Source organism: Hylobates moloch, unplaced genomic scaffold (genome assembly GCF_009828535.3).
Source record: "Hylobates moloch isolate HMO894 unplaced genomic scaffold, HMol_V3 SCAFFOLD_5, whole genome shotgun sequence".
NCBI lineage: Eukaryota > Metazoa > Chordata > Mammalia > Primates > Hylobatidae > Hylobates > Hylobates moloch.
In genome coordinates, this window is record NW_026652280.1 from 75,955,975 (window position 1) to 75,980,875 (window position 24,901).

At 44.9% G+C, this 24,901-nt stretch overlaps 1 protein-coding gene across 1 annotated transcript; it reads left to right on the forward strand.

Moving 5' to 3' along the window:
- The first annotated feature begins 9,168 nt into the window (after positions 1–9,168).
- On the forward strand, positions 9,169–19,078 carry LRRC55 (leucine rich repeat containing 55). Its single transcript, XM_032152895.2, has 2 exons — positions 9,169–10,073; positions 14,612–19,078. The coding sequence occupies exons 1-2, from the start codon at positions 9,284–9,286 to the stop codon at positions 14,845–14,847; spliced, it is 1,026 nt and encodes a 341-aa protein (XP_032008786.1). The 5' UTR covers positions 9,169–9,283; the 3' UTR covers positions 14,848–19,078.
- The last annotated feature ends 5,823 nt before the right edge of the window (positions 19,079–24,901 follow it).

The window sequence follows — 24,901 nt, forward strand, 5'->3', positions numbered from 1 at the left end:
CTTTTCCCATCTAGCCTTGCCTCCACTGTAGGTTGTTCTCTCTGCCAGGGAGGTGGTCACAGGACTGGAGCCACCTTCCATTCACATTATATATGAATGCATGTTGTCTGGCAACAGATAATCATTAGATTTTACTGTTTATGCTTCCAAGTTAACCACATCCCCCCTTCTACAAACACACACACGCACACACGCACACATACTGTGCATGCATGCACATACCCATGTATGCACACACTCGGGCACACACATGCATGCACGCACACACACACCTCCGTGGTGGTCAGGAATCATGCAGATGTTGAATCATGTCAACATCTAATTACAAAGGGATGATGTGGAGGATCACTGAGGCAGGATCATGAAGAATATATCATAAAAGCTCAAAAACTGGACCATGGATGCAGAAACCAAGGAGCAGAAAGAACATGTGAACTAGTCACAAGTAAAAGGATAGGCTGCAGTTGTTATCTAAAGACTAAGTGCTATTATTTGAGGTGTGGCTTCATATTCACCTCCACCAACTCCCTACCAAAATAATAATAAAATAATAGTCATGGTTTGTTGAGAGTTGACAGATAGTATGCTACACATTTTACATGAGTCATTTCATTAATAACCATGAGTCAGTTATTATCATTATTATTATTATTATTAATTACACCAAAGCCTTTATTCCTAACACTACGTTACATAGCCTCCTATCATATAATATTGTCTCCAAGGTTGAATCAAGAGATTTTAGTGTCAGGAACGGAAGTCATCCAATTCATTTTCTTTTTTCTCTTCTTTTCTTTTTTTTTTTTCCTTTTTTTTTAGAGCCAGAAACTCACTCTGTTGCCCAGGCTGGAGTGCAGTGGTTAAGTTATAGCTCACTGCAGCCTCAGTCTCCTGGGTTCAAGTGATCATCCTGCCTCAGCCTCCCGAGTAGAGGAACCCACAGGTGCATGCCACCATGCCAGGCTGATTTTTTTACTTTTTATAGAGATAGAGTCTTGTTATGTTGTCCAGGCTGGTTTCAAACTCCTGGCTTCAAGCAATCCTCCCAAATTGGTCTCCCAAAGTGCCAAAATTACAGGTGTGAGGCACTGCACCCAGCCCCATTTCCTTTTCATATAATGATACTACTCATAATTGTTATAGTAATGGCCAATTCCTTGAGATTCTATAAAGGACCAAGGATTATGCCAGATTCTACATGGATTGCCTCTTTGAAATCTCTCCATGGCCCTGTGAGGTGCATCCTAAAATCATGCCCATTTTAGATATGAGGAAATTGAGCACAGTGAGGTTAAGTCATTAGCCTAAGGGTACACAGCCAGTGAGTGGTGAAGTATCAGTTAATTGTTGCTCTGCTTTATTCCATTAACATGATTGTGCATGCTCTCCAGGCAACAATATTACCCATCAGGAGGCCACAAATAATACTGCTCTATTTGGTGTTTCTTTTTGTTATAAGATGCTTGCTTAGCACCCTCTGTTGCTGAATGCTGGACATTCACAGTACTTCCATCTTTTTCTTTATCATAAATGTTCCTTCTACGAATATTTTTGAATGAACTAATTTCTTACTAATTGCAGAGTCAAAGGTATAAGCAATTTCCTAGGTGGGCCTGAGCCAATACCCAGTGTCCCCCAAAATTGTACATGCATCTCGTTCCCCCAAACCCAGCACATGTAGTTTTACAGGTGGATTTATTGTTACTAGTTTAACGTATTATCGCTAAATGGTTTTTCTGTTTATGTCTTTAATTTTTAGCCAGAACATGCATCTTTCCACATGACATTTATGTTTCTTTTCTATTGCTGCATCACAAATTACCACAAACTTAGTGGCTTAAAACAATCCCCATTGATTAGCTCATAGCTCTGGGAATCAGAAGTCCTGGTACAGCATAGCTGGGTTTGATACTCAGGGAATCACAAGGCTGTAATCAAGGTACTGGCTGGCCTGTTGCATTCTCACCTGGAGCTTGGGCTTAATCGTCTTCCGAACATGTTCAAGTCGTTGGCAGGATTCAGCTCCTTGTGGGTGAAGAATTGAGGTTCCCGTTTTCTTGCTGACTGTTGGCAGTGATCAATCATAGCAACTGGAGCCAATTGTCAAGTTCTTTCCACATGTTCCCCTCTATTCTCAGAGCTAGCAATAGAGAATATCCCTGGAGTCAAATACCCTTTCAGGAAGGGCGGGGAACTTTTAATGGCTCACCTGATTAGGTAAGGCCCACCTAGATAGCCTGCCTTTCGATTAACATGAACTAACCTAATCATAGGAGTTTTATCCCATTCTATTCACAGATTCTACCTGAACTCAACCAGGAAGTGGTCAGCTTGAGGGCTATATTGGTTTCCTATTGCCTCTATAGCAAATCACCACAAATGTAGTGGCTTACAGCCACACCCACTGATTAACTCATTGCTCTGGAGGCCAGAAGCCTAAAATGGGTCACCAGGGCTGAATTCCTTCTGGAGGCTCTAGGATAGAATCTGTTTCTTTGTTTTATCTAGCTTCTAGGGGCTGCCTGCCTTCCTTGACTAATGGTTCCTTCCTCCACCTCCAAAGCTAGCAGTGTAACACATTCAACCTCTTCTTCCATCCTTACCTCTCCTTCTCTGACTCTCCTACCTCCCTCTTTCCTTTCTAAGGATCCCTGTGATTACATTGGACCCACCTGAACAATCTAGGATCATCTTCCCATCTCAAGTCCCTTAAGATGACATTTTCCTGGGTTTTGAGGATTAGAAAATGGACATTTTGGGGGCCCATTATTCTATCTACCACAAGGGCCATCTTAGAATCTTACCTACCACAATGTTACATTTTCTGTATCTGTATCAGAGTAATTTGTGTATTATAGCGATTTGTAAGAACTGTATTTGTAGCAATTCTTAATATATTTTGCATGTATTACGTCAAATGATTTTCATGTAAAATTTATTTTTCCGTTGACTGTCTTTCCTTTCTCTCTGATTTTGTTTTATCATTTTTTGCTCAGCAAAACCCCATTATCTTTTAATGTCATATGTTTGAAAAATGACATTGTCCATTTCCTCCACATACAGAAAGATATCTTCTCTCCACAACTAAGATAAATGTGCTATTCTGCTCTCTTCCTGGCTCGTATTTTTTTATTGCTTGTTTTTCCTTTGGACCATTTGAATTTTTTTCAGAGCAAAAAAATGAAGTATGGAGCTAATGTCTCAAGACCATTTCTTGCTTTGAGGTTGATTCCAACATTGTTGTAGTTTCCCATTTTTCATATTCTGTATTGTGATAGTGAGAACCACTTCCAGAAACTAGAGTCTCATCTATGGTCATTCTTCAAAGAACGAATGTTTTTTAACTTTTATTTTAAGTTCAGGGGTACAGTGCAAGTTTGTTACATAGGTAAACTTGTGTCATAGGGGTTTTTTGTACAGATTATATTATTACCCAGATATTAAGTCTAGTACCCATTAGTTATTTTTCCTGATCCTCTCCCTCCTTCCCACCTCCACTCTCCTATAGACTCCAGTGTGTGTTGTTCCCCTCTATATGTCCATGTGTTCTCATCACTTAGCTCCCACTTACAAGCGGGAACATGCAGTATTTGGTTTCCTGTTCCTGCATTGGTTTGCTAAGCATAATGGCCTCCAGCTCCATCCACGTCCCTGCAAAGGACATAATCTTACTCTTTTTTTGTGACTGCACAGTATTCCATAGTAAATATGTACCATATTTTCTTTATCCAGTCTATCATTGACGGGCATTTAGGTTGATTTTGTGTCTTTGCTATTGTGAATAGAAAGCACAAATATTTAGTAAGGTCATCAAATGATTTTTAGTTTGCAAAATTTTTTTTAATCTTTTAGTTAGATGAGTCCATCATCTTTACTTTGAAGCATTTCCTGTCATCATCATCATCACCATCATCTTATTAACATGATCTGTGCATTCTTGCCAGTTTTTCTCCCAAATGGTTTTCATTACCAGTTCACCAGATTCTGATTCAGATACTTTAAGCTACGATACTGAAGAAAGCAGAATCATCTTTGTTATTTTTATGCTTTCCCAGCAACTAGAGAGGTTACCTTTTTCCATTTCTTCCTCCATCTTCATTCTATTAAGGTTTCATAATTTTCCTTGAATGAATTTCTTACGTGGTAGATTAAATTAATTCTCATGTATTTAAAGATTTCCTGCCATTGTTACAACTAATTTAGCACGTATTCAGGAAATCATAGTAATGAAAATTATTTTTCAACTCATTTCATTTGTGCAACTCTTTGATTGATTTCTGTGCATTTTCCCAGTAGAGTAAATCCTTGACAATCATGGATTGAACAATCACAGTTTCAATAACTTGCAAGAGACCCCAAAAGGCCGTGACACATAATCATTTATCATTTTGCGGGGGTTCAAAATAGAATCACTCCTACTGCAAGAATGCTGTGCAGGAAAAAGTCATTTTGTGAAGGTAAACAGCCAACCACCCAGTATGGGTGTCTCAACATGAATTCATTGAATGAATTCATTGAATTTATTATCTACATATCTAGTAACTCTCATAAAGTGATACATATTTCTTTGTGTAAAAAAAAATAAAATGATCTCTATGGAAGCCAACTGCTATTACTAAAGATACTTAAGCAAGAGATAGTCTATAATAAATTTCAGCTCCATATTTCCCAAACCATGCTCACCAAAAACTATTCCCAATATTAACAGTTCTGACAAAAGAAGGAAGAGGAGGTAAAAGGTGAGAATAGGAGAGGAAGAGGAGAGGGAAAGGCAGTAGAAGAGGGAGAGCAGAAGATAAAAGAAAATTACAGATCCCAAATAAGTTTAGGAAATGCTGGATATTATATATTCCTCATTCCCCAATGCCGTCACTTGCAGACTGGCCCTAACCATTTACACATTAAAGCCTCTGAGAAATCTTACAGTAAATAAACTCATTTCATTTTGTTTAACTCAGTGTTTCTCAAACTTATTTAAGAACATCATGGCACACAGTGTACCTTGGGACGCCAATTTTGGATTCATAGAATCCGATAATGATTTGTAAAATGATTAAATGTATAAAGTCATATAAAATATTTCTGTCTCATTGAACCTCACTTCTACAGAAGATATATGCAATGATAATATTCTTAAATTAGGGGTTTCTGAAGGTTTTGCAACTCATTTGGACAAGAATACATTCAAATCATCTGCAAATGCAATATTTTCCTTTCTTAACTTTTTACTTTTTGAGCAATTTATTTGTTTTTCTTTCTCCATAACTGTTTCAGAGATTTTATATTCTGCTATTTGTTTATTTTACTTTGTTTTATTTGTTCATTTGACAACGCCATCTGTACAGTGTTCTAAGTGCTTTATTTATAATGACTCATATATCTAACAACCCTGTGACTTAGGCGTCGTTATCCCTACTTCATAGGTCAGAAAACTGAAGTTTCAAATGGTGATGAGGCATCTTACCTAGATCCTATTTTTTAAGGAACACAGTCACTAATGTTTTCCTTTAGTTATATTATTAATTCTAATTTTAATTATAAACTTCTTATAAAGGAAGAAAATCTTCATAAGTTACCTTTAGTCAACACTAAATATTGAACTACGTTGGATAGCTTTTTTAGCCTCCATTCAGATAATTATGTTTTCTACCATTTTTCAGTTAATGTTAATAACATAGGATGCTAGCTTTACTTTCCGGAGGCCAACAGTCCTCAGCTAGAATAGATTACTTGTTTCATTGTGTTGTGTTTCCTGGGTTAGGATTAATATTTTACTTCTAAACTCATAAATGAGATTGAACAAACATTCCCTTTCTTAAGCAGGGACTGAAATCTCATTTACCTCAGTCAATTCGATATATAAATATTTATGGAGTGGCTGCCGTGTTACTCTGTGCCGGAGACTGTAGAACATGAAAGATTCAAAATGAACATCTGAAAGAACACAGAAGGGAACTGACTTTCTACAAGCATATAGCAAAAAGAATCATGTTAGAAAAGACAACGACCATGATTTTAAGAACTTTATAAATGCCCAGAGTCTGCATAACTTCGCACTTGTTGTTTTCTATTACTCCATTTTGGTTCCCCCAAAGACCTAAGCTGTTACTTAAATGCAAGAGGCCCCAGGTCAACCGAATGAAGCAGCTCCATGACGGAAGAGTCTATGTCCTTCTTGTTGCCCACCATCTGGCCAAGTACCCAGCATACAATGAATGCTCAATAAATATTTGTTAAGCAAAGAAATAAGCCAGCTCTTTGAGCAAACCAACTGGTCAAGACGATTTTTAAAATGCAGGACAGCTAGAGACTTGTTCACTGGGTGAGCAAGAAAACAGGTATTGCACAAATTTCATCCTCATCTGAAGTCACTCCAAGGAAGCTTGGAAGGATGGGAACAAGAGGACAGACAGAATCCCTTGGGCCTGGAGAAAGAAGAAAGGATCACAAGCTTCGTTTCCCCTTAACAGACCCAAGTGTCTGTAGAGCCCCAGGTGCCCCCACCTGGCCAAGAAGTTGGCCTTTTTGATCCCAAAAGTTCTCATATCCCAAGCCAAGGGGAAATTGGTCTACTCCAGCCAAGCCTTCTAGCCCCAGAAAGCCCATGGGGTCAGGACTTAGGGAAAATCAGGGAACAGATAAAACATCTCTCCTGCAATAATGGTCCCTAACAAGCCCTGAGCCAATCACCTGGTAGCTGGAGCCCAAAATACATTCCAACCCAGGTAAGTAGATATTATATGGTGACTACAAAGATATATCCCATCAAGTGAGCAAACGTGTCATATTCACATCTCTTTTTTGTTTCCATTCCTATTCATGTTTCAGTGTCCCCATTCTTCACTCCCCCCATCCCCCATTAAGTCCCTTTCTCCATTCATTGCAAGCCCTCTTAGTTTTTTCTTCTGGATCTGATGCCCTTAAGCCATCCCTCCTCTGTCTCCGATTCCAGGTCCACACCTTGCCCCTACTACAACCTCTCCCACTGGGCCCTGCCTGATCCTCTTTCTCTGCCCCTGTCCAGTTGCCCACCCTTGTCTCCCCTTCTTCTCCTCGCTCTATCCCCAGGATCCTGTGGGCGGCTGTGAATTTTGCCCTGTGCTTCCTTCCCTCCTCTCTCTTCGTGGTGGGGTCCACAGCCAGTTCTCCTGTTGCTCAAAAATGTGGAGGCAGTTGCTAAGAGACAGCGAAACGTCAGTACCTGGCCCTCGAGGAAAAAAAGGGGAGTGAAAAAGGGAGAGAAGAGGGGGAGGGATGGAGGGAGGGAGAGAGAGAGGGCGGGAAGGGGGGAGGGAGGGGGAAGACCTGGCTCTGGCGGAAGCCTTATACCCCAGCAGCCTGGGCACCAGCTGAGTTTCAGAAAGAAGCATTCAGATTCTGTGAACTTTCTTCCGAGCATCCTTTCTCTGTGATTTTCCTTTTGGGTGAAAGAAGGGGCAGGGGGACCGCAGGACGGGAAATCACAGAAGATGCTGGCCTGGGATCCAGGAGACAAGGAGGAGGAGAGGCCGGGGGAGGGGAAGAGCCGGGGAGGCAATCTGTTCTGAAGCAAGCAAGGAGCGAGCGGGGATTCCAGGAGGAGGGAGGGAGACCCGCGTCTGCCGCAGATTGATGGCTGTGTCCTTGGAACGGAGTGAGTAGGCTCCTGGGGCCTGTGGGAGTGCGGGGGGAGACCTGGGGCTTAGAAAAATGAGTCTGCATGAAGGGGAGCTGGGGTGATTTCCCGGTGGGCGGGATTGAGGCTTGAAGCGGTAGGAAAATAGGCAGCGCCAGGCCGGGGGTGAGGGGAGGACCGAGGACAGCAGGTGGGCAAGGGAGAAGCGAGAGGGCGCGGGGCGCGGGGCGCGAGGGCTGAGGCTCTGGGCGTGGCATCACTCTCGGTCCCTCTGCTGGGGGCGGCGAGCAGGAGAGTGCAGTGTGTGGAAAGGGATGCTGGGATGAGGGGTGTGCGCTGGGTGGGCGGGGGGCGAAAGATGTTGGGGGTCGACTGGGGAGGGGTCTGCAGGATCGCCTGTGCAGAAGGAAGCTGCAGCAAAAACCGCGAGGCGTGAGCACGGGGCAGAGCAAAATATGGGGGAGTCACAGAATGGTGTGTGAGTGAGTGTGTGTGTGTGTGAGAGAGAGAGAGAGAGAGAGGGAGAGAGAGGAGCACTTAAAGTGTTTGAAAGGGGTGTGCAAACCCCCAGAGTGTGGATGCAGGTTTTTCTTAGGGAGTTGTTCAAGGTTGGTGTGTTTGGTTCTGATGGGGGTGGGGTTATGAGAAGAAGAAGAAAATGCATCTAATCCAAGACAGGAACCCAGAGGAGGATGGCTGCAGGTTGGGTCAGGGAGGGCTCGTGGGTAACAGCAATGTGAGCCTGGGGTCTGAACCTACCATGGCCCACACCTGACAGACAGTAAGCAGAGAACTTTGTGGTTGGGGGAGCAAAGAAGGGAGGAAAGAAAGAGACAAAGATAAGACAAGGGTCCTAGGTGAAGGGACAACGGGGTGTCGAGGGCACAGGATTTCTCTGCCTGAGTGCTTTCCTTGTTGACAGAGGGAATTCAGCCTCCACCTGCTGAATACAGAGCTGCACTGAGGAAGGCGCTGGCTTGGAGAAGTTGCCAGAGCTCTGCCAGCTGACCCTCAGCCTGTACCTTCAGGACTCATGACTTCTTCTGGCCCCGGAGGCCCAGACAGTGGGCGTCACCTGGGGTCCTCCTCTCTTTGGGAAAAAAAGAGGCTCCCTGGGGATTCCAGCAGCCACTGAGGCTGAGGACTCTCAGGCTTTTAGGAGGCCCATGGAGACTCACTTCCTCCCCGGCCCTCTTCCCAAAACACCCACCCTGGGACCCCCTTGGACTCCAGCCCACCAGGCCACCAGGACAAATGGCCTCTGAGACCTTCAACACTGGAGACCCAGGTGCAGCCCTGGCTTCCTAATCAGTCCCAGACGTGGGACAGGACTTAAGTTTTCTCAGAAGAAGGGCCAAGGATCTTTAAAGGGCACCTTTCATCTCCTTCAGCCCCTCCCTCCCAGACACAGCACCAAGAGGAAACATCCAGCAGGCATGGGTGAGAGAGACACAAAAGATCTGCAGGAACTCTTCCAGGACCTGCTGGCAGCTGACCCAGCCCCATCCTTGTCCCCTCCCTTTCTCAGGTTTTGATGATCATTCCAGACCCTAGGGGACCTCAACTGGGTGTCTTGCCCCCTAGGCTCCGGAAGGGGACCTCCCGTGGATCTCAGGAAGTTCTCTGGTGCTCAGAGCCTCCTGGGAAAGTCTCCAGCCATGATACTACATGCTCAGAAGCCCCACCTTCGTAGACGCTGGCCCGAGATGTAGCTGCCTTCCTGTGTCACAGACTCTCGATTCCATGGACACAGTCGTCATGGGCTCCCTCCAGCACTGCTGTTGCCAGCTGCCTAAAATGGGTGACACTTGGGCCCAGCTTCCCTGGCCCGGGCCACCCCACCCAGCAATGCTGCTGATCTCCCTCCTCTTGGCAGCTGGGTTGATGCACTCGGATGCTGGCACCAGCTGCCCAGTCCTTTGCACATGCCATAACCAGGTGGTGGATTGCAGCAGCCAGCGGCTATTCTCCGTGCCCCCAGACCTGCCAATGGACACCCGAAACCTCAGCCTGGCCCACAACCGCATCGCAGCAGTGCCGCCTGGCTACCTTACATGCTACATGGAGCTCCAGGTGCTGGATTTGCGCAACAACTCCTTAATGGAGCTGCCCCAGGGCCTCTTCCTCCATGCCAAGCGCTTGGCACACTTGGATCTGAGCTACAACAACTTCAGCCACGTGCCGGCTGACATGTTCCAGGAGGCCCATGGGCTGGTCCAAATCGACCTGAGCCACAACCCCTGGCTGCGGAGGGTGCACCCCCAGGCCTTCCAGGGCCTCATGCAGCTCCGAGACCTGGACCTCAGCTATGGGGGCCTGGCCTTCCTCAGCCTAGAGGCTCTTGAGGGCCTACCGGGGCTGGTGACCCTGCAGATCGGTGGCAATCCCTGGGTGTGTGGCTGCACCATGGAGCCCCTGCTGAAGTGGCTGCGAAACCGGATCCAGCGCTGTACAGCAGGTAATGGAGGGGCAGGACGGGGCAGTCAACAGGGAGGGCTTGCCTCAATGGGAAGCAAAGGCTCCAAAGAAAGCGGGGGACTTAGAGCCGGAAAGCACCTACTGTGTTTTCTCATGTGGGCTTGCCTCTTTGTACACCAGCTTGGCCGACAGGTTGTTTGTAGAATCCTTCCAATGCATGTGAGGCACCGAGGGCCCATTCATTCATGCAATAGATGTCCCTCACCACTGTGCTGCTCATGACCTAATGAGGCAGACGAATAGTAGACAAGTGAGAATAGCTCATCATTGGTGGTTTTTACTGAGCTTTCACCATGACCTAAGATCTTGGAATCCATTATCTCATGAGACCCCCATTTTTATTATATCCATTTTCCAGGTGAAGAAACTGAGATTTAGAGCAATAAAAAGGCTTGACAGGAATCACGCACTTAGAAAGTGGCAGGGCCACGAAAAAAATACAAATTAAAAAATTAAAAAGTGGCAGGACCATGAATAAAACCTAGATTTATCTGACTTCTAAGCCCTGTTCTAATCTACCAGACTGTTTTTTTAGCATTCCAAGTGTTGGAAACTCTCGTATAAATAGTAATGGCTAACACAATCTCAACAGAGCTGCAATAGCTTAAGTTGCGTGACAGCCAATATGTTCCAGGAGGAACTTGAGACCTTAGTACTTGCTATTTACCAGGCCCTCTCTTAAGCAGCTTTACCTATCTCTTCCTATCCCCAGAAGAGCACTAATGAGATTGCCACTCTACAGAGGAGGAAGCTGAGGCACAGAGAGGTTCAGTAGCTTGTTGGAAGTTACACAGCTGCTAAGTGTTGAAGCCAGGATTTGAGTCCTGGCAATCTCCCTGACTATATCCTGAAGAGTCAGGTTCTGGCCTGCTGGAAGAGTCAGAACCTCAGTCCTGGACTGACCAAAGGGCTGCAGTAGAGTTCCAGGACCTCATGCAGCTCCAAGACCTGGACCTCAGCTACAAGAACCTGGCTTTCCTCAAACTCAAGGCCCTGAGCAGTGTAAACTTTGGGCACAGGGTAGGGAGCTGAGAGGAAGACTGAGATGCGGCAACTCAACCAGCCAATCCCCACTGGAGGGTGGACTGGGACCTGAAGGAGCCCAAATCACATAGGTTTGATGGGCGTCCCAACCCAGTGGCATCTGAGCCTGACCCAGAGCCAGGCTATGTTCAGCTGCGGCCCTAGCTACCAGCTCTCCTGTGTGACAACACCAAGGCTTGGCACAAGCACCCAGAAGTAGTAGCTGAAGGCCCTACCCCAGGGGTTTTCCCAGAACCTGAGCTCAGCACATGTTGAGAAGAAGCAATGCTGAATGCGGTAAAAGGGAGAGGAGGACTGAGTGGGGAGCCCAAGACCAAAATAGTTTGGGGAGGGCTGTGGGTCACGATTCCAGTGTTTCCACAGAGCTGTAGGAAGAAATTCTCTGGCACCAAAATAGCTGGGGACTGGGATGGGGCGATGGTGGAGGGCAGGAGGGGGAGGCTGCCTGGAGCAATCTCCCAACTTGCTCAACCTCAGCAGGCCGCGCCTTCCCTCTCTCTCCTGTGCACTAACAGAAAGGGCACCCGAAGCACTAAGCTTCCCTCACACCCAGGGACTCCTTTTCTGTGATCTCTGAGGTCCCTGCTGCTCTGTCTTCAGACTTCTTAGCTCAGACTCCCAGCAAGCAGGAGAGAGGTCCAAGATTTCATCAGTGTAGGCTCACACATACATCAGTACAGGTGAGGAACCTGAGCTCCAGAGGGGGACAGTGGCTGTCCACAGGCCCATGATGAGGAAGCAAGCAGGCCCAGCTGGAAAGCCAGGTTCCCTGTTCCTCCACAGAACACACTTAACACCAGGCCACACGCCCCAGGGTGCTTCTCCTTAGGGACAAAACCTTGCCAGTGGAGGCAGAACTAGGTGATGCTCTTCCCTTTAGGTCCTTTTCAGCTGCTTCCTCCCTTTTTCTTGGCGGAACTCCACTGTTATCCATGGTTTTTGGAAAAATTAAACAAAGAGGGCCACAGTAAGCAAGCCCCTGGGATACAGCATGACTTTAGGACTAGTGCCTTGACTTACCAGGGGGTTTTGTCAGCCTCCACGTTCCCATCCTGCATCCTGTGTGATCCCACCAAGGGCTGTCAGGGGCTCCTCTGGCTGGTCCATATGAGTGTTGCCACATTCCCCATCTCACTGTCTCACCAGTACCCACTTCATCTACATAACAGACTTTAGAGTTCAGCATCTTCACGTTTCCAGAGGAGAGCGCATGCGAGTCAACCCCAGACAGGATCCTGGCCTGGGCAGGACAGGGGTCCTGTGCTCACAGCCTACAGGGATTACTCAACCTGGGATTTGGGGAAGGTTGCGTTCTCCTTCCAGACCTGACTCCCCATTTCCAAAGATATTGATGCTGATTCAATTCTTGAAAGGTTCAATCCAAATCCATCATTTGATGCCCTGCCCTCAAAAACTGCAGAATGAGTACATAGCATTTATGCATTTATACAACACACAATTTAGAAAATGTCTTCATATTGACTCTCACAAAATTTAGATGGGATTATCCCCTTCTTTATTTTTATTTTTTTTTTTTTTGAAACGGAGTCTCACTCTGTCACCCAGGCTGAAGTGCAGTGGTGTGATCTCAGCTCACTGCAGCCTTCACCTCCCAGGTCCAAGCAATTCTCCTGCATCAGCCTCCTGAGTAGCTGGGACTACAGGTGTGCACCACTACACCCAGCTAACTTTTGTATTTTTAGTAGAGGGGGGTTTCACCATGTTGGCCAGGATGGTCTCAATCTCTTGACCTCATGATCCACCCGCCTTGGCCTCCCAAAGTGCTGGGATTACAGGCATGAGTCACTGCACCTGACTGGTTTATCCGCTTCTTATAGAGGCCCCTTATTGTAGAGGCAGAGCATGAGAGCCAGAAAGACCAAAAAAAAAAAAAAAGACTTACCCAAGGTAAGAGCTTGATTAATATTTGTCCACTAAACAAAGGAATGGTTGGCTGCTTAAAAGCTGGTGCCTAATGCTGCATGGCAAGAGTGTCACCTGCACACTACCTTTACTTCCCAGGCAGAGTGAGATAAGACCATTGACAGCCATCATGCATTCATAAAAGCAACCCCAGAAGGATGAGATGAGACCATCAATGCTGAAGATAACAGTAACCCCACCAGAAAAAGCAGCCCCCTCCTACAGAAGCTTGAGTGCAGAATATGACCCCCAATGACCTGTCTAGGAAAAACAACCAATATAATAATTCACATAAATGAAATATAATATATGTTATATATTATATATTACATTAATATGTAACATATAATTCGTATATGTTAACTCACTGAATCCTCACTACAACCCTGAGAAGTAGATACTGTTATTATCCTCATTTGACAGATGAAGAAGTCAAGACACAGAGAGATTAAATAACTTACCTGTAATCATGCAATTAGCAAGGGGAGAAGAGGGGATTTGAAACTAGGCCAATAGCTCTGGAACCCATACTCTTAACCCTATACTCTGTGTATCCAGAAAAGCCACATAAGTAGTGGAAAGGCCCAATGATTTGGAGTTGGACAGTCTTATATTCATGTTGTAAAGATTCATCAAGCACTTACTATGGACGGGACACTGTTCTGATGCTAAAGATAGCATGGGAGGGGCTTATATTGAAAGGCGAGGAGACAGAAAATAAACCAAGAAACTTTCAGGTGGTGATCGACACTACAAAGAAAAACAGAGCAGAGCAGGTAAGATAGGGAGCCCAGGAGGAGATGAAGTGGAGTGCTATTCGGAGTCTTAAGGAAAGGCCTCACTAATAATGTGGCATTGAGCCGAGTCCCAAAGGAAGTGGGGAGCTGAGCTGTGCAGAGATCGAGGGGAGAAGCTCCCTCCCAAAGGGACAAATGCAAAAGCATCCCTTCCCCGCCTCAAGAGAGGACACTCTGGGGTCATGGAAGGATGACCAGGAGGTGTGTGTGGCTGAAGCAGAGTAAGTAAGGAACAGAGTGGAAGAGATGGGAAAGAGTCCCTGGAGCCCACAGGGAGCACCTTGGTTTTTGCTCCATTCAAAGACAGGAATCCAGGGAAGGGTTTAAGTAGAGAAGGCATAGCAGGACATCAGATTTGAAAGAACCACTCAGCTGACTGTATTAAAATGGTTTGTCAGCTGCTGGTGAGGTCCCAGGCTGCAGGCTGACAGACACCTTCTGAAGCCCAGAAACTAGTTGGGAGGTTATTGTAAGAGATGATCGTGTCCCCAGATCTACCACTGGTCATAGCCAGATGACTTTCAGCAAATTGCTAAACTCTTTAAACAGTACTTTCCACATCTATAGAAATAGGCATAAAAATCCTTGCCTTGAGAGTTGTTGGGGGAACTAAAGGAGATAAGTAGAATTCTTGGCACATGGAAGAACCTCAGTGAATGTCTTTCTTACTTTTTCCAGCGAGCGGTTGTGAGTGGGCTTTCCAATCGCCTCTCCTTCCCCGGGTACCTCATCCTCCCTGGCTTCTGTGTTACAGATTCTCAGCTGGCTGAGTGCCGGGGCCCTCCTGAAGTCGAGGGCGCCCCACTCTTCTCACTCACTGAGGAGAGCTTCAAGGCCTGCCACCTGACCCTGACCCTGGACGATTACCTGTTCATTGCGTTCGTGGGCTTCGTGGTCTCCATTGCCTCTGTGGCCACCAACTTCCTCCTGGGCATCACTGCCAACTGCTGCCACCGCTGGAGCAAGGCCAGTGAAGAGGAAGAGATCTGACATGCCTGCCTCTCATCCCTCCATGCTGCTGACCGCCACAGCTGCTGGCCACCAGACGCCCTCCCTGACTGCCCACGCTGGTTCCATGGTGACCTGGCTGCCTCAGTCATGGTTCAAGCAAGGTGGGGACACTCACTTTGTATGAGCATCTGCTTTGGGCCAAGCGGTGCGCTGGGAATTGGGAACGTCAGATGAACTGACTCAATCCCTGCCCTCAAGGCACTTCCCTGTGGTCAAGGAGAGAGATCCAAAAACTATTCCCTTTAAGACTGTATGTCAGGACTCTGAGCACGTCATTATGGAGGCCCAGAGGAGGAGCCATCATCTGTGTCTAGCAATGTCCATGAGAATTATAAGATTAGAGTGATTTGTGAACTGGGTCATCAGGAAATATCTACTTTGTCAGGTAGGCAAAGAAGGGTGTCCGCAAATGGCAGAGGCCAGAATACGCATAGTGTGCTGTGTTGAGAAGAGTGAACAGTTCCTGGTCACTTACTTGTATAGAGGGGTTGTGGCACAGAACTCAAACCTACCCCCGACCTCCTGACACCAAAACTGTCAGCTCTCAGCAATGCCAGCCACTGCCTCCAGGGAGTAAGAACACCTCCATGCCAGCCCCGGCCTCCTTCCACCAGCAGCTACCAGGTGAGACCACCTCCCAGTGACTGCCCCCATATGACCAAATGTCGCCAGTTGGTGAGGTCCCAGGCAGCAGGCTGAGGATGGACACTTTCAATGCCCTTGCTCCTGCCTCTCACTCAAGCTTGGCTTCAGAAGACAGAAGCAGGAGGCCCAGCAACTGGGGCAGCAAGAGTCCTGGCACCTTGGGATCCTAATCATGTGACTGTTCTTGCCACAGTGCTCATGCCACAGGGTCTCACCAGGAAAGTGCACTGTGGGCCACAGACCCATAGCCTGGCAGCACCCAGAGCTAAAAGGGGACAAAGGCAGCAGAGTTATGACCATATGAGGCTTTGCATTTTCTTCTAAGCAACTTACCCATGTTAAGCATGAGGGTGAGCGAGCTGTTAAATACTAAGCCCTTGCCAGTGTCAGGTACTGTGAAAAGCTCTCTCCACAAACCATTCCCTTTAACACACACACAAATCTTTTGAGGTGAACGCTGTTGTTCCCATTTTACGGATGAGGCAGTTAAGGCTCAGAGAGGTTAAAGTCACATGCCACTATGAGCAAGATAAAGTCCGTGCTCTTTCTACTGCCCCATCCAAGTTGGGGAACATCACCATTCCCTCTAGAGTTAAATAAATTCAAATTCAACTAGAGCTGACAAAGTTTCTCATAAGGTCCAGGCACTCCTCTGGGCAGTTTTATATCTATTGACTCACTTCTTTCAATTCTCACAGCAACACTGCCTGGTGGTTTTTATTATCCCCATTTGACAGATGAATTAATCGTAGAGAGTTGAGTGACTTACCCAAGGTTGTCTGGATAAGCCCTAGAAGGAAGGCGGTAGGCAGCTCCATTCAGGGAAACTGCATCTAATCAGTCAGTCAAAAATCAAGTAACTTTACGAGCAAAGCACAATTATCATCATCGTGGTCTTCTTCATCAGTTTCATCAGCAGCATCATTATCTTCCATCTATTTGTTCAGCACCAGATAGTTCATGAGTATTTTTGCATCATTCTCCTTGATTTTTCACAACCCTGTGCAGGAGGTAAATCAAACATCAGTAATCCTGTTTTACAGATGGGGAAAAAAAGTCTCAAGGTTGGATATGACTTGCTATGTGGCAAGGTTGGGGCTCAACCCTAACACGATTCTCTTTCCAGTGCTTTCTCAAGTGCTTGGGGAAGAGAATGCCTCAGATGGCTGAGTAGTGGGGCCCTGGAATTCAGCATCCATGAATGTGCTAGTGGATAAGCTAAATAGAAGGCAGTCAAACCCATCTGCTGTACAGATTGAACTATGCTCACAGTAAGGCAAATTGCAGGCTCTGAAACAGAGACTACACAGGTAACATCTGAATAGTAGACTCCTGCTTTACAATGTGTAGATAAAACATCAGCAATGGTGGCCATGGTGGCAGTCATGTGAAAAGTAGGATCTTTGGGAATCAAGAGAGGAAGCTGTATTAACAACTCCTACTCAAGCCCTGCTGTGTGTGTTGCAAGAGATACTAAGAGAGCAAGAAAGCTATAGGTGAGAACCTCTGCAGTTTAGGAGAAGAACATCAAGGCACAGTCCAACATGCTGATAAGTCTGGCCAGGAGGAGAATTAAAACAGGGGCTTTCCACCTACCTTGCCCCAAGCTCCAGAGGTATTCTATCATCCCATGCTCCTGGAAAGCCTGAAAGGAATGAAGGAGGCTAATATGTCATCTTCCAGGAAGGCATCCTTCACTGGTGCTTCCCTGAGCTAGTCAACCAAAAGAGTCTTCAGAAACTTTGCTAGACCTGAAGTACTTGAACCCGTGTCCCCTGAATCTTGCTTACAGCATCTGGGACAAATCCTGGCCCTGTGACATCTGAAGCAGAACTGTGCCCTGCTCTCTCCTTCTGTGATGACCAAGGATGGTGAACTGGAGCTGTTCTCTACAAGCCAGGCCGGCAACCTAAATACCTGGAGAGGAACTTTTAGAAACTATAATCCTGACAAAATAGGAAAGTTTCCCATAGGGCATACCATAATACTATAATAACCTTCTAGGAACTATTGTTTGCCAAAATATAGTTAATATATTTTAACATATATGCTTTTTTGCATAGGACTAGAACCAGAAAAGACACCAAATGCCCCCTTGACATCAATGTCCTTTCTAGTGGGACAATTTGGTCTCCATTAATGACAAACCTTTCTGAGCAGGACACATGGCTTTTAAAGGACAGATGTTTCTCCTGCTGCTAGAAGCTCCTCAGTTTACTAGAGCACAATGAGGAAAGTATTCAACCTCCCTACTGCCAAGGAATTCCCTGCTTCTCCCCCACTGCCATCATCTTGTCCAAGCTATCAGAAGCAAGCTTCTAGAGATAATCTAACAATCCTGATTGGAATTGCTCCCATATCCCTGGTGACCACAGGCTTCATTCAAATTGTCCAAACTGGTTAACATGTATGTGATGGGGTATCTCTGCATCTGTATGTCTGTCTGTGAGGTTCCTTGTGTGTTGGCTGTCTGCTGACATGGGACAGATCTCTCTGGAATTTGGGTTCAGTTCTCTGACATAGTCCACTCAGCCATAGGCTGAGTGGCTAAATATGCATAAATAAGCATGCCTAAATAGATGTATGTAGGTTGATGCAAAAGTGATTGCTATTTTTTGCCATTAAAAGTGATAGCAAAAATCGCAATTACTTTTGCACCAATCTAATATTACATTGTTTGATAGATTAAGATGGAATCCCACCAGGTTTAGGGTAGGACTGGATGCTAAAAAAAAATAAAGAAGGAGAAAAATCTGTGGCAGAGGCATCCTAATGAGAACGTGATTTCTCCCTGCTTCCCTCTGCTCTCTCCTGCCCCTCAGAGACTTGTTCTTATTGCAGAAGCTTCCTCCATGCTAGGCCAGAGGATATCAAAGTTTAGTTTGGTCAAGATTTGGGCCAAGAAAATTCCTTTTTAGAAGAGCCCTCATATCTGAATCACACCACTTTGGGCCAGTTATCTCTGGTCACCCTCAGACAAACCCTCGTCTCTTTTTCTCCATTCCTAGAGGAATTCCCAGGGAACTTTGCAGAAATAGGTCTCCAGAGTTGCTATAGAGGTTCATGGCTCCTTTCAAGGAGGGTCATGTATGAAATTTGAACAGATCAAGACAGGTGTTTGTCTTCAACCATGGGGGAAGACCTCCAGCTTCCATTTTCCCCTAAGGTGTCTGTGCTGACATCCTTTCCAACAGTAGAAGGCTAAAAAGATCTATCTTAACCCATTCCTCAAAAGGACATCTTCCTGAAGCCAGAGAAAATTGTCTGCTCTTCCCCACCCCAGGAAGAGGCAAAAGGGAAGTGAGGGCGTCACAAGGTCCTTTGTAAATCACTATTGTGTTTGTCACAGCACTGGGCGGAGAGCTGGATCCACAAAGCTCTCAGTTTTTCTAAGCACTGTCCTGTAATGTGCTAATGTCTGGGGGTGGGAGGGCTGGGGAGGGGTGGGGTTAGAGGGAAGATGCCAACCTTTGTATGGAGATGATTTTATAACCATGCACTTTTGTAACTGTGAAGAATTTTTCATAAATGTACATTAATAATAAAGAGTGTATAGTTTAACAAATTTTCCTAAGAGCTGTGAAGAAGGATAGGGAGAGGGAGGGAGGTAGAGAAAGAAAGAGAGAAAGGAACTAGGTGGAACCAAGAGAATGTGTGCCAAAATATACACACAAAAGGTCTATGGGAGGGAGTGGATGGAAATAATTAGGAGATGTGCCAGCCATGGAGGGGCATGTGTGGGAGTTGAAGGAACATCACAGAAGTATATTTCTATCAGGCAAAAAAAGAATACGCGTGTGTCTGTATGCACATACCCCTCTGTGTAGGCATATTTTGGTGCCTGAAATTACACAAAGAAGAGAGCATATGTCTTACACATGTTGATGTTTGCAACTTGGGTCGTCCATAAAACATACCAAGGCAAGTGGGTGTGCCTGCCTAGTTAGCATCACTGAAGGGTGTGTGATAAGGAGACGGCACACACCAGTGGCATGGGCAAAAAGACATTAACTCAGGCATGCAGTTAAATCAGGCATCTAAATGCATGGTGTTGGGGCTGGATGAGGCCATTGCTGGTATAAGTTCAGCCTCTGTTCTCATAGGTTAATAAAGAAGGGAAAGGATTCTAAACCTCCTGGGTTTTGCAAGTGTTGCCTGCACATCATCAGAAGTGAGATGGCTAGGCAGTGTACCTTGAGAACACGGACAGGAAAAGAAGGAAAGTGTACTTCTGTAGGTACAATGGCAGCTGTTTTTATCTTAGTATTCTAAGTAGGAAGTGGCTGTAAGGAAGTCAATCCAAGCAGGAAGTGGCTCTGAGCAGAAAGTAGTTCCTTCCACCAATAGGGATGTTAACCTCCCTCTATTCCTCCCACTCCAATTGCCACAGGGTACAAACAAATACTGCACTCATAGCCTCTAAATGGAACACGGATACTGACTCAGAACACTCAGCTAAACAGAGAACATCTTCAACTGTAATCAGTGTTTTCTAGAGTAGATTAGAGGGAGGCAAAACCCTTCTCTTCAAATTAAGTATTTAATAGAGACTATGCTGAACAAGTGCAAGATCAAAAATAAGGCTCCTGAAATAAGCAGACATCTCATGGAAGACGAGAGCTTGCATATCTCATTCAATGCTGTTCATAGTGCCAAGGACTGATGATGATGATGATGATGATGATGATATAATATTTACTGATCACTTACTGTGTGCCAGCTGCTCTGCTAAGCACTATATATGGATTAATTTACTTAATTTTCACAAAAACCCAAGGTAAGCACTATTATTATTTCTATTTTACAGATGAGGCAACTGAGGCACAAACAAGCTAAAGTGCTTAAGGTCACATAGCTAGTAAGTAGTTGATCTGAGTTTAGACACTCAGTAATACTTGGTGACTGACTAACTTCAGAAGACAAGAACAATGTGGGCCATAAGAGAAAATTCAGTCTCAATCAAAAGTAGGGTTTTAGCCACAGAGGTCTTTATATTAGTTTATTTTCACACTGCTGATAAAGACATACCTGAGACTGGGAAGCAAAGGAGGTTTAATTTGACTTACAGTTCCACATGGCTGGGGAGGTCTCATAATCATGGCAGAGGGTGAAAGACACTTCTTACATGGCAGCAGCAAGAGAGAATAAGGAAAAAGCAAAAGGGGAAATCCCTGATAAACCCATCAGATCTTGTTATTCACTATCGCAAGAATTGCATGGGAAAGACCAGCCCCCGTGATTCAATTACCTCCCCCTGGGTCCATCCCACAACACGTGGGAATTCTAGGAGATACAATTGAAGTCGAGGTTTGAATGAGGACACAGCCAAACCATGTCAGTCTTCTATGATTATTTGGTGAAAAAAATTGGAGAGTAATAGGTAAAACCAACAAGTATCCTATCTGTTTCATTGCAAGTAGCTTTAATGGCTGCATTGGACAAGGTAGACTAATTGTGATAATAGGTGATTTCAAAATCCCAACAAAGTAGAGATTTGTTTGCTAGGTTATTTGACACAATTAATTCTTATTTCCTGCTCATGTCATGTTCCAAAGCATGTCAGTGGCTCTGCCTCATATGGTTATTCAGGGACCCAGGATTCTTCCATCTAGTGGCTCTGCCATCTCTGAGGCCATGGGAATTCTCTACAGCATGGAGGATCTCAAGGACATTTGCAGGAGTCAAAAATAGAAGTATTGTACTTCAATTCCAGCATATTCCATTGGCCAGAACTGAGTCCCATGATTTCATTTAACATCAAGGAAGTAGACTAGCTGTGCACATAGAAGGCAAAGGAAACAGACTTTGATCAACTCCACCAGCCTCTAACATGGTCTGCTCTTCTTGTTACCAAATACCTGTTTCACTCTTCCTCCACACTTACCTTACACTGTCACCACATCCAGGTCAAAGCTCAAGATCGCCAATGTTCCAGTATCTCCATCAGGTCTCTTGGTGGTCCAGTGACCTATGAACTGAAAAGAAAAATTATCTGCTCCCCAACCCACCCCCTACTCTACACATACCCAATATACAATGGTGGCACAGGGACAGAGTAACAGCAAATTAAAGACCTTGTTTGAAAAGAAGGAAAACACACACGCCCATTATGGTTCATAGCAATTCTGAAATCCTGCTTGGAGAGCATTATGAAGGCCTCAGACTAAGTTCTTACATTCAACTCTGATTCTGTTTTCTGAGAAGAACTCCTTTGTCACCATCCTCTGTGACCTGACTCTTCCCTTTTGAAGGGTCTCCCTTTTCCATTATCCACCATGGCTATATCTACAGTGGATACTGGGGAGAATGCAACCTTTGGCAGTTACCCAGCTTCAACAGCCAGCCTTCTGCTGGTGCAAGTATGCTGGCCTGAAACCGGTTTTAGGACTCAATAGTAGAAAGCTTTTTGGTTCCAGGTTCATGGTTTCATAGCAATTTACCTCCCTTAAAAACGTAGTAGATTTGTTTGCTTCCACTAAGTTCCACATTTCAGTACACACACAAAGCTCTGTCCCAAAAAGTGCTTTCAAGCCTATGGTGATGATTTGCTTTCTCTTCTTCCATGCCTCTTTCTCTTCTGTTAATGCAGCCTTGCAATTATCTGAAACAACAGGTGAGAAGGACACATTCTTATTCTTGTTCATTTCCTCTTGGATAAGTCTCATTAACTGGATGTTTTTTAGGGCACCTTGTTGCTCAAAGCCTTTGTCAATTTTATCTCTTATCATTTAGGTCTAGAAGCAGTCAGCTTTTTCCATTTTTTAGTTCCCCTCATTTTTTACTTTCTTTCTCTTTCTTTTTATTTCTAATTTCAAACTCCTTTAGAACTAAGTAAGGCATTCAGAAACCTGGTTCGGATCAATCTGGACTGAGACCAAAAATATTTAAAATGCATCAACAGTTAGGCAACCTGAACTTCACAAAGGGAATGAAACTCCTCATGGGAAATGGTCATTGGGATGACAAGGAAGGAAACTGAGAAGAAGAAAAAAATGCTACCAAGCTAGAGAGTTCACTGATGACATTCAGATTTCAGAAAGTCTACCAGAAATCACCACAGCAGGGACAGGTCTGCCAGGTTGCTGGGAAAAAGTTACTGCTCGTGGATGCTGGTAAAGGGGCTATCTAAAGAGAAAATGTTGGCTGTATTGTATTGCTGGTCATTATTCCCAACACCCTGAACATGGAAGGCAGAGATCACAAGGAAATACAAACGCCACTGTGACACGGTTACAAGAAAAATAATATTGTTATGTTCCCCCCTCCTCCACCCAGCTTTACACCTATCTCATGGAATCATTCAGGAGTATACTGCATGACATTCTAGAAAACACAAAATAATGTGGCTGATTTTACAAAGCTAAGGATTCTATTCCTGTAACTGAGCCCGTATTCAAAAGAGATCCCTGGATCTGCAAATTAAAAGCCAAAGCTGGGCTAGGCACAGTGGCTCACGCCTATAATCCCAGCAGTTTGGGAGGCAGAGGTGGGTGGATCACCTAAGGTCAGGAGTTCGAGACCAGCCTGGCCAAAATGGTGAAACCCAGTTTCCACTAAAAATACAAAAAAAATAGCCGAGCATAGTGGTGCACGCCTGTAGTCCCAGCTACTCAGGAGGGAGAGGCAGGAGAATCACTTGAACCCAAAGGGTGGAGGTTGCAGTGAGCTGAGATCAAGCCATGGCACTCCAGCCTGGGTGAAAAGAGCAAAACTCAGTCTTAAATAAATAAATAAATAAGCCAAAGCTATAAAAATTGTTGATATGAAAAGACTACTTGGCCAAGAGTTAGATTCCCATATAAAAAAGCAGTTTATGACTCCATTCATTTAAATATATGAATCCCACACCTCTGCATGCTAGACATATATTTCGAGTGCTGGGTATATGGTGCTGAACAAACTAACATTCCTGCCCCTGCCCCTTGGTGTCTTTCTATGCAGGGGTGGGGGTGAGAGGGTTGGGAATGGTGGTAGATCAGACAATAAACAAGAAAAATAAATAGTTCCAGATAGTGATAAGTGCTGCAAAGAAAATACAGCAGGAAGAGGGTTGGGGGGTGAGATTACAGAGGTAGGCCTAGATCTCATCCGATAAGTGGGTCCTTGTGGGCGCTGGTCAGACTTCAAATTTTGTGTAAATGCGATGGAAAACCACTGGAGGGGTTTCATCAGGGGAATAGCATGATCTGACACGATTTTCCAAGACCATTCTAGATGCTGTATGTTTAAAAGGTGGGAAAGAATATGTAAGCTGTGACATCAGAGAGGGGCCTTCTCCATGAGTCCAGGGGAAAGGCATTCTAAAGGGACATCAGGGCTGGTGGTGGATGAAGGAACAATCAAAGTAGAAATTTTAAAGGCAGAGCCAATAGGACTTGCTGATGCATTGGATGTAGGGAGACAGGACAAAAGAAAAATCAAAAATAACTCCTAATCTTTTTTTTTTTTCACATCAGCTGCAGCAATGCTCGGCCAGGCCTAAGTAGCGGAAAGACTGTCTTAATTCTATTAAAAAACATACACATACAACAGATAGTCAACATCAGTAAGTCAGAAAACCCTGATGAGTAAGTTGGAAGGGAGAGGGAGGAAGCAGATAGAAAAACAGATACATAATGTCAGGAAACGGCCGAAACCTGAGGGCCCGGAGATGGGGGTAGAAAAATATGAACATACAGAGTTGTTTCAACAGTCTGCAATATCATTCGGAGTGTCCCAGTGGATCTTAAATAGAGCAATGGGGCCTCGGGAACTGGAGTTCAAGTCTAATAATCAGCAGCATTTTCAGTAGAGATAGATTTGTATCCACAGTGATGTGCCAGAGGCAGAGCATCAATCTAAAGTTGTTTCCTAGAAGGAGAGTCTTAGACTCCCTTGGCTGTATACCAGGAAGCAAACCCAGGAAACAAATTATATTTGAGATGGGCTCAAATATGAAATGGGAATATTGCATAGAATGACATAAAGAAAAATGGGAATGAACAGTTTGTACTCACTCATCTTAAGCAAGGAATGAAAGGCAATTGTGACAAACTAGGTGTCTCAGGATGGTGCTAATACTGAGAACATCCAAAACCATTATGATTATTATGCATTTACAATGTATTACACACTGCAACAATCTACTTGCAGTATCACAGATGTCTCACGATTTTCCTGGAAGAAAACACAGACTTGATTTTAAGCATGGACTAGGAAACCACACTGCCTGGTTTCAAATCCCAATACTGCCACCTTGGGCAGATGACATCACCTCTTTGAATCTGAGTTTCTCTGCCTGTAAATTTCCGAGGATAATGGTAGCTACTTCACAGGACCTCTGAGAAGATTAAATGAGTTCATGTAAATAAAGTACTTAGAACAGTGCCTGGGACAGAGTGATATTCAA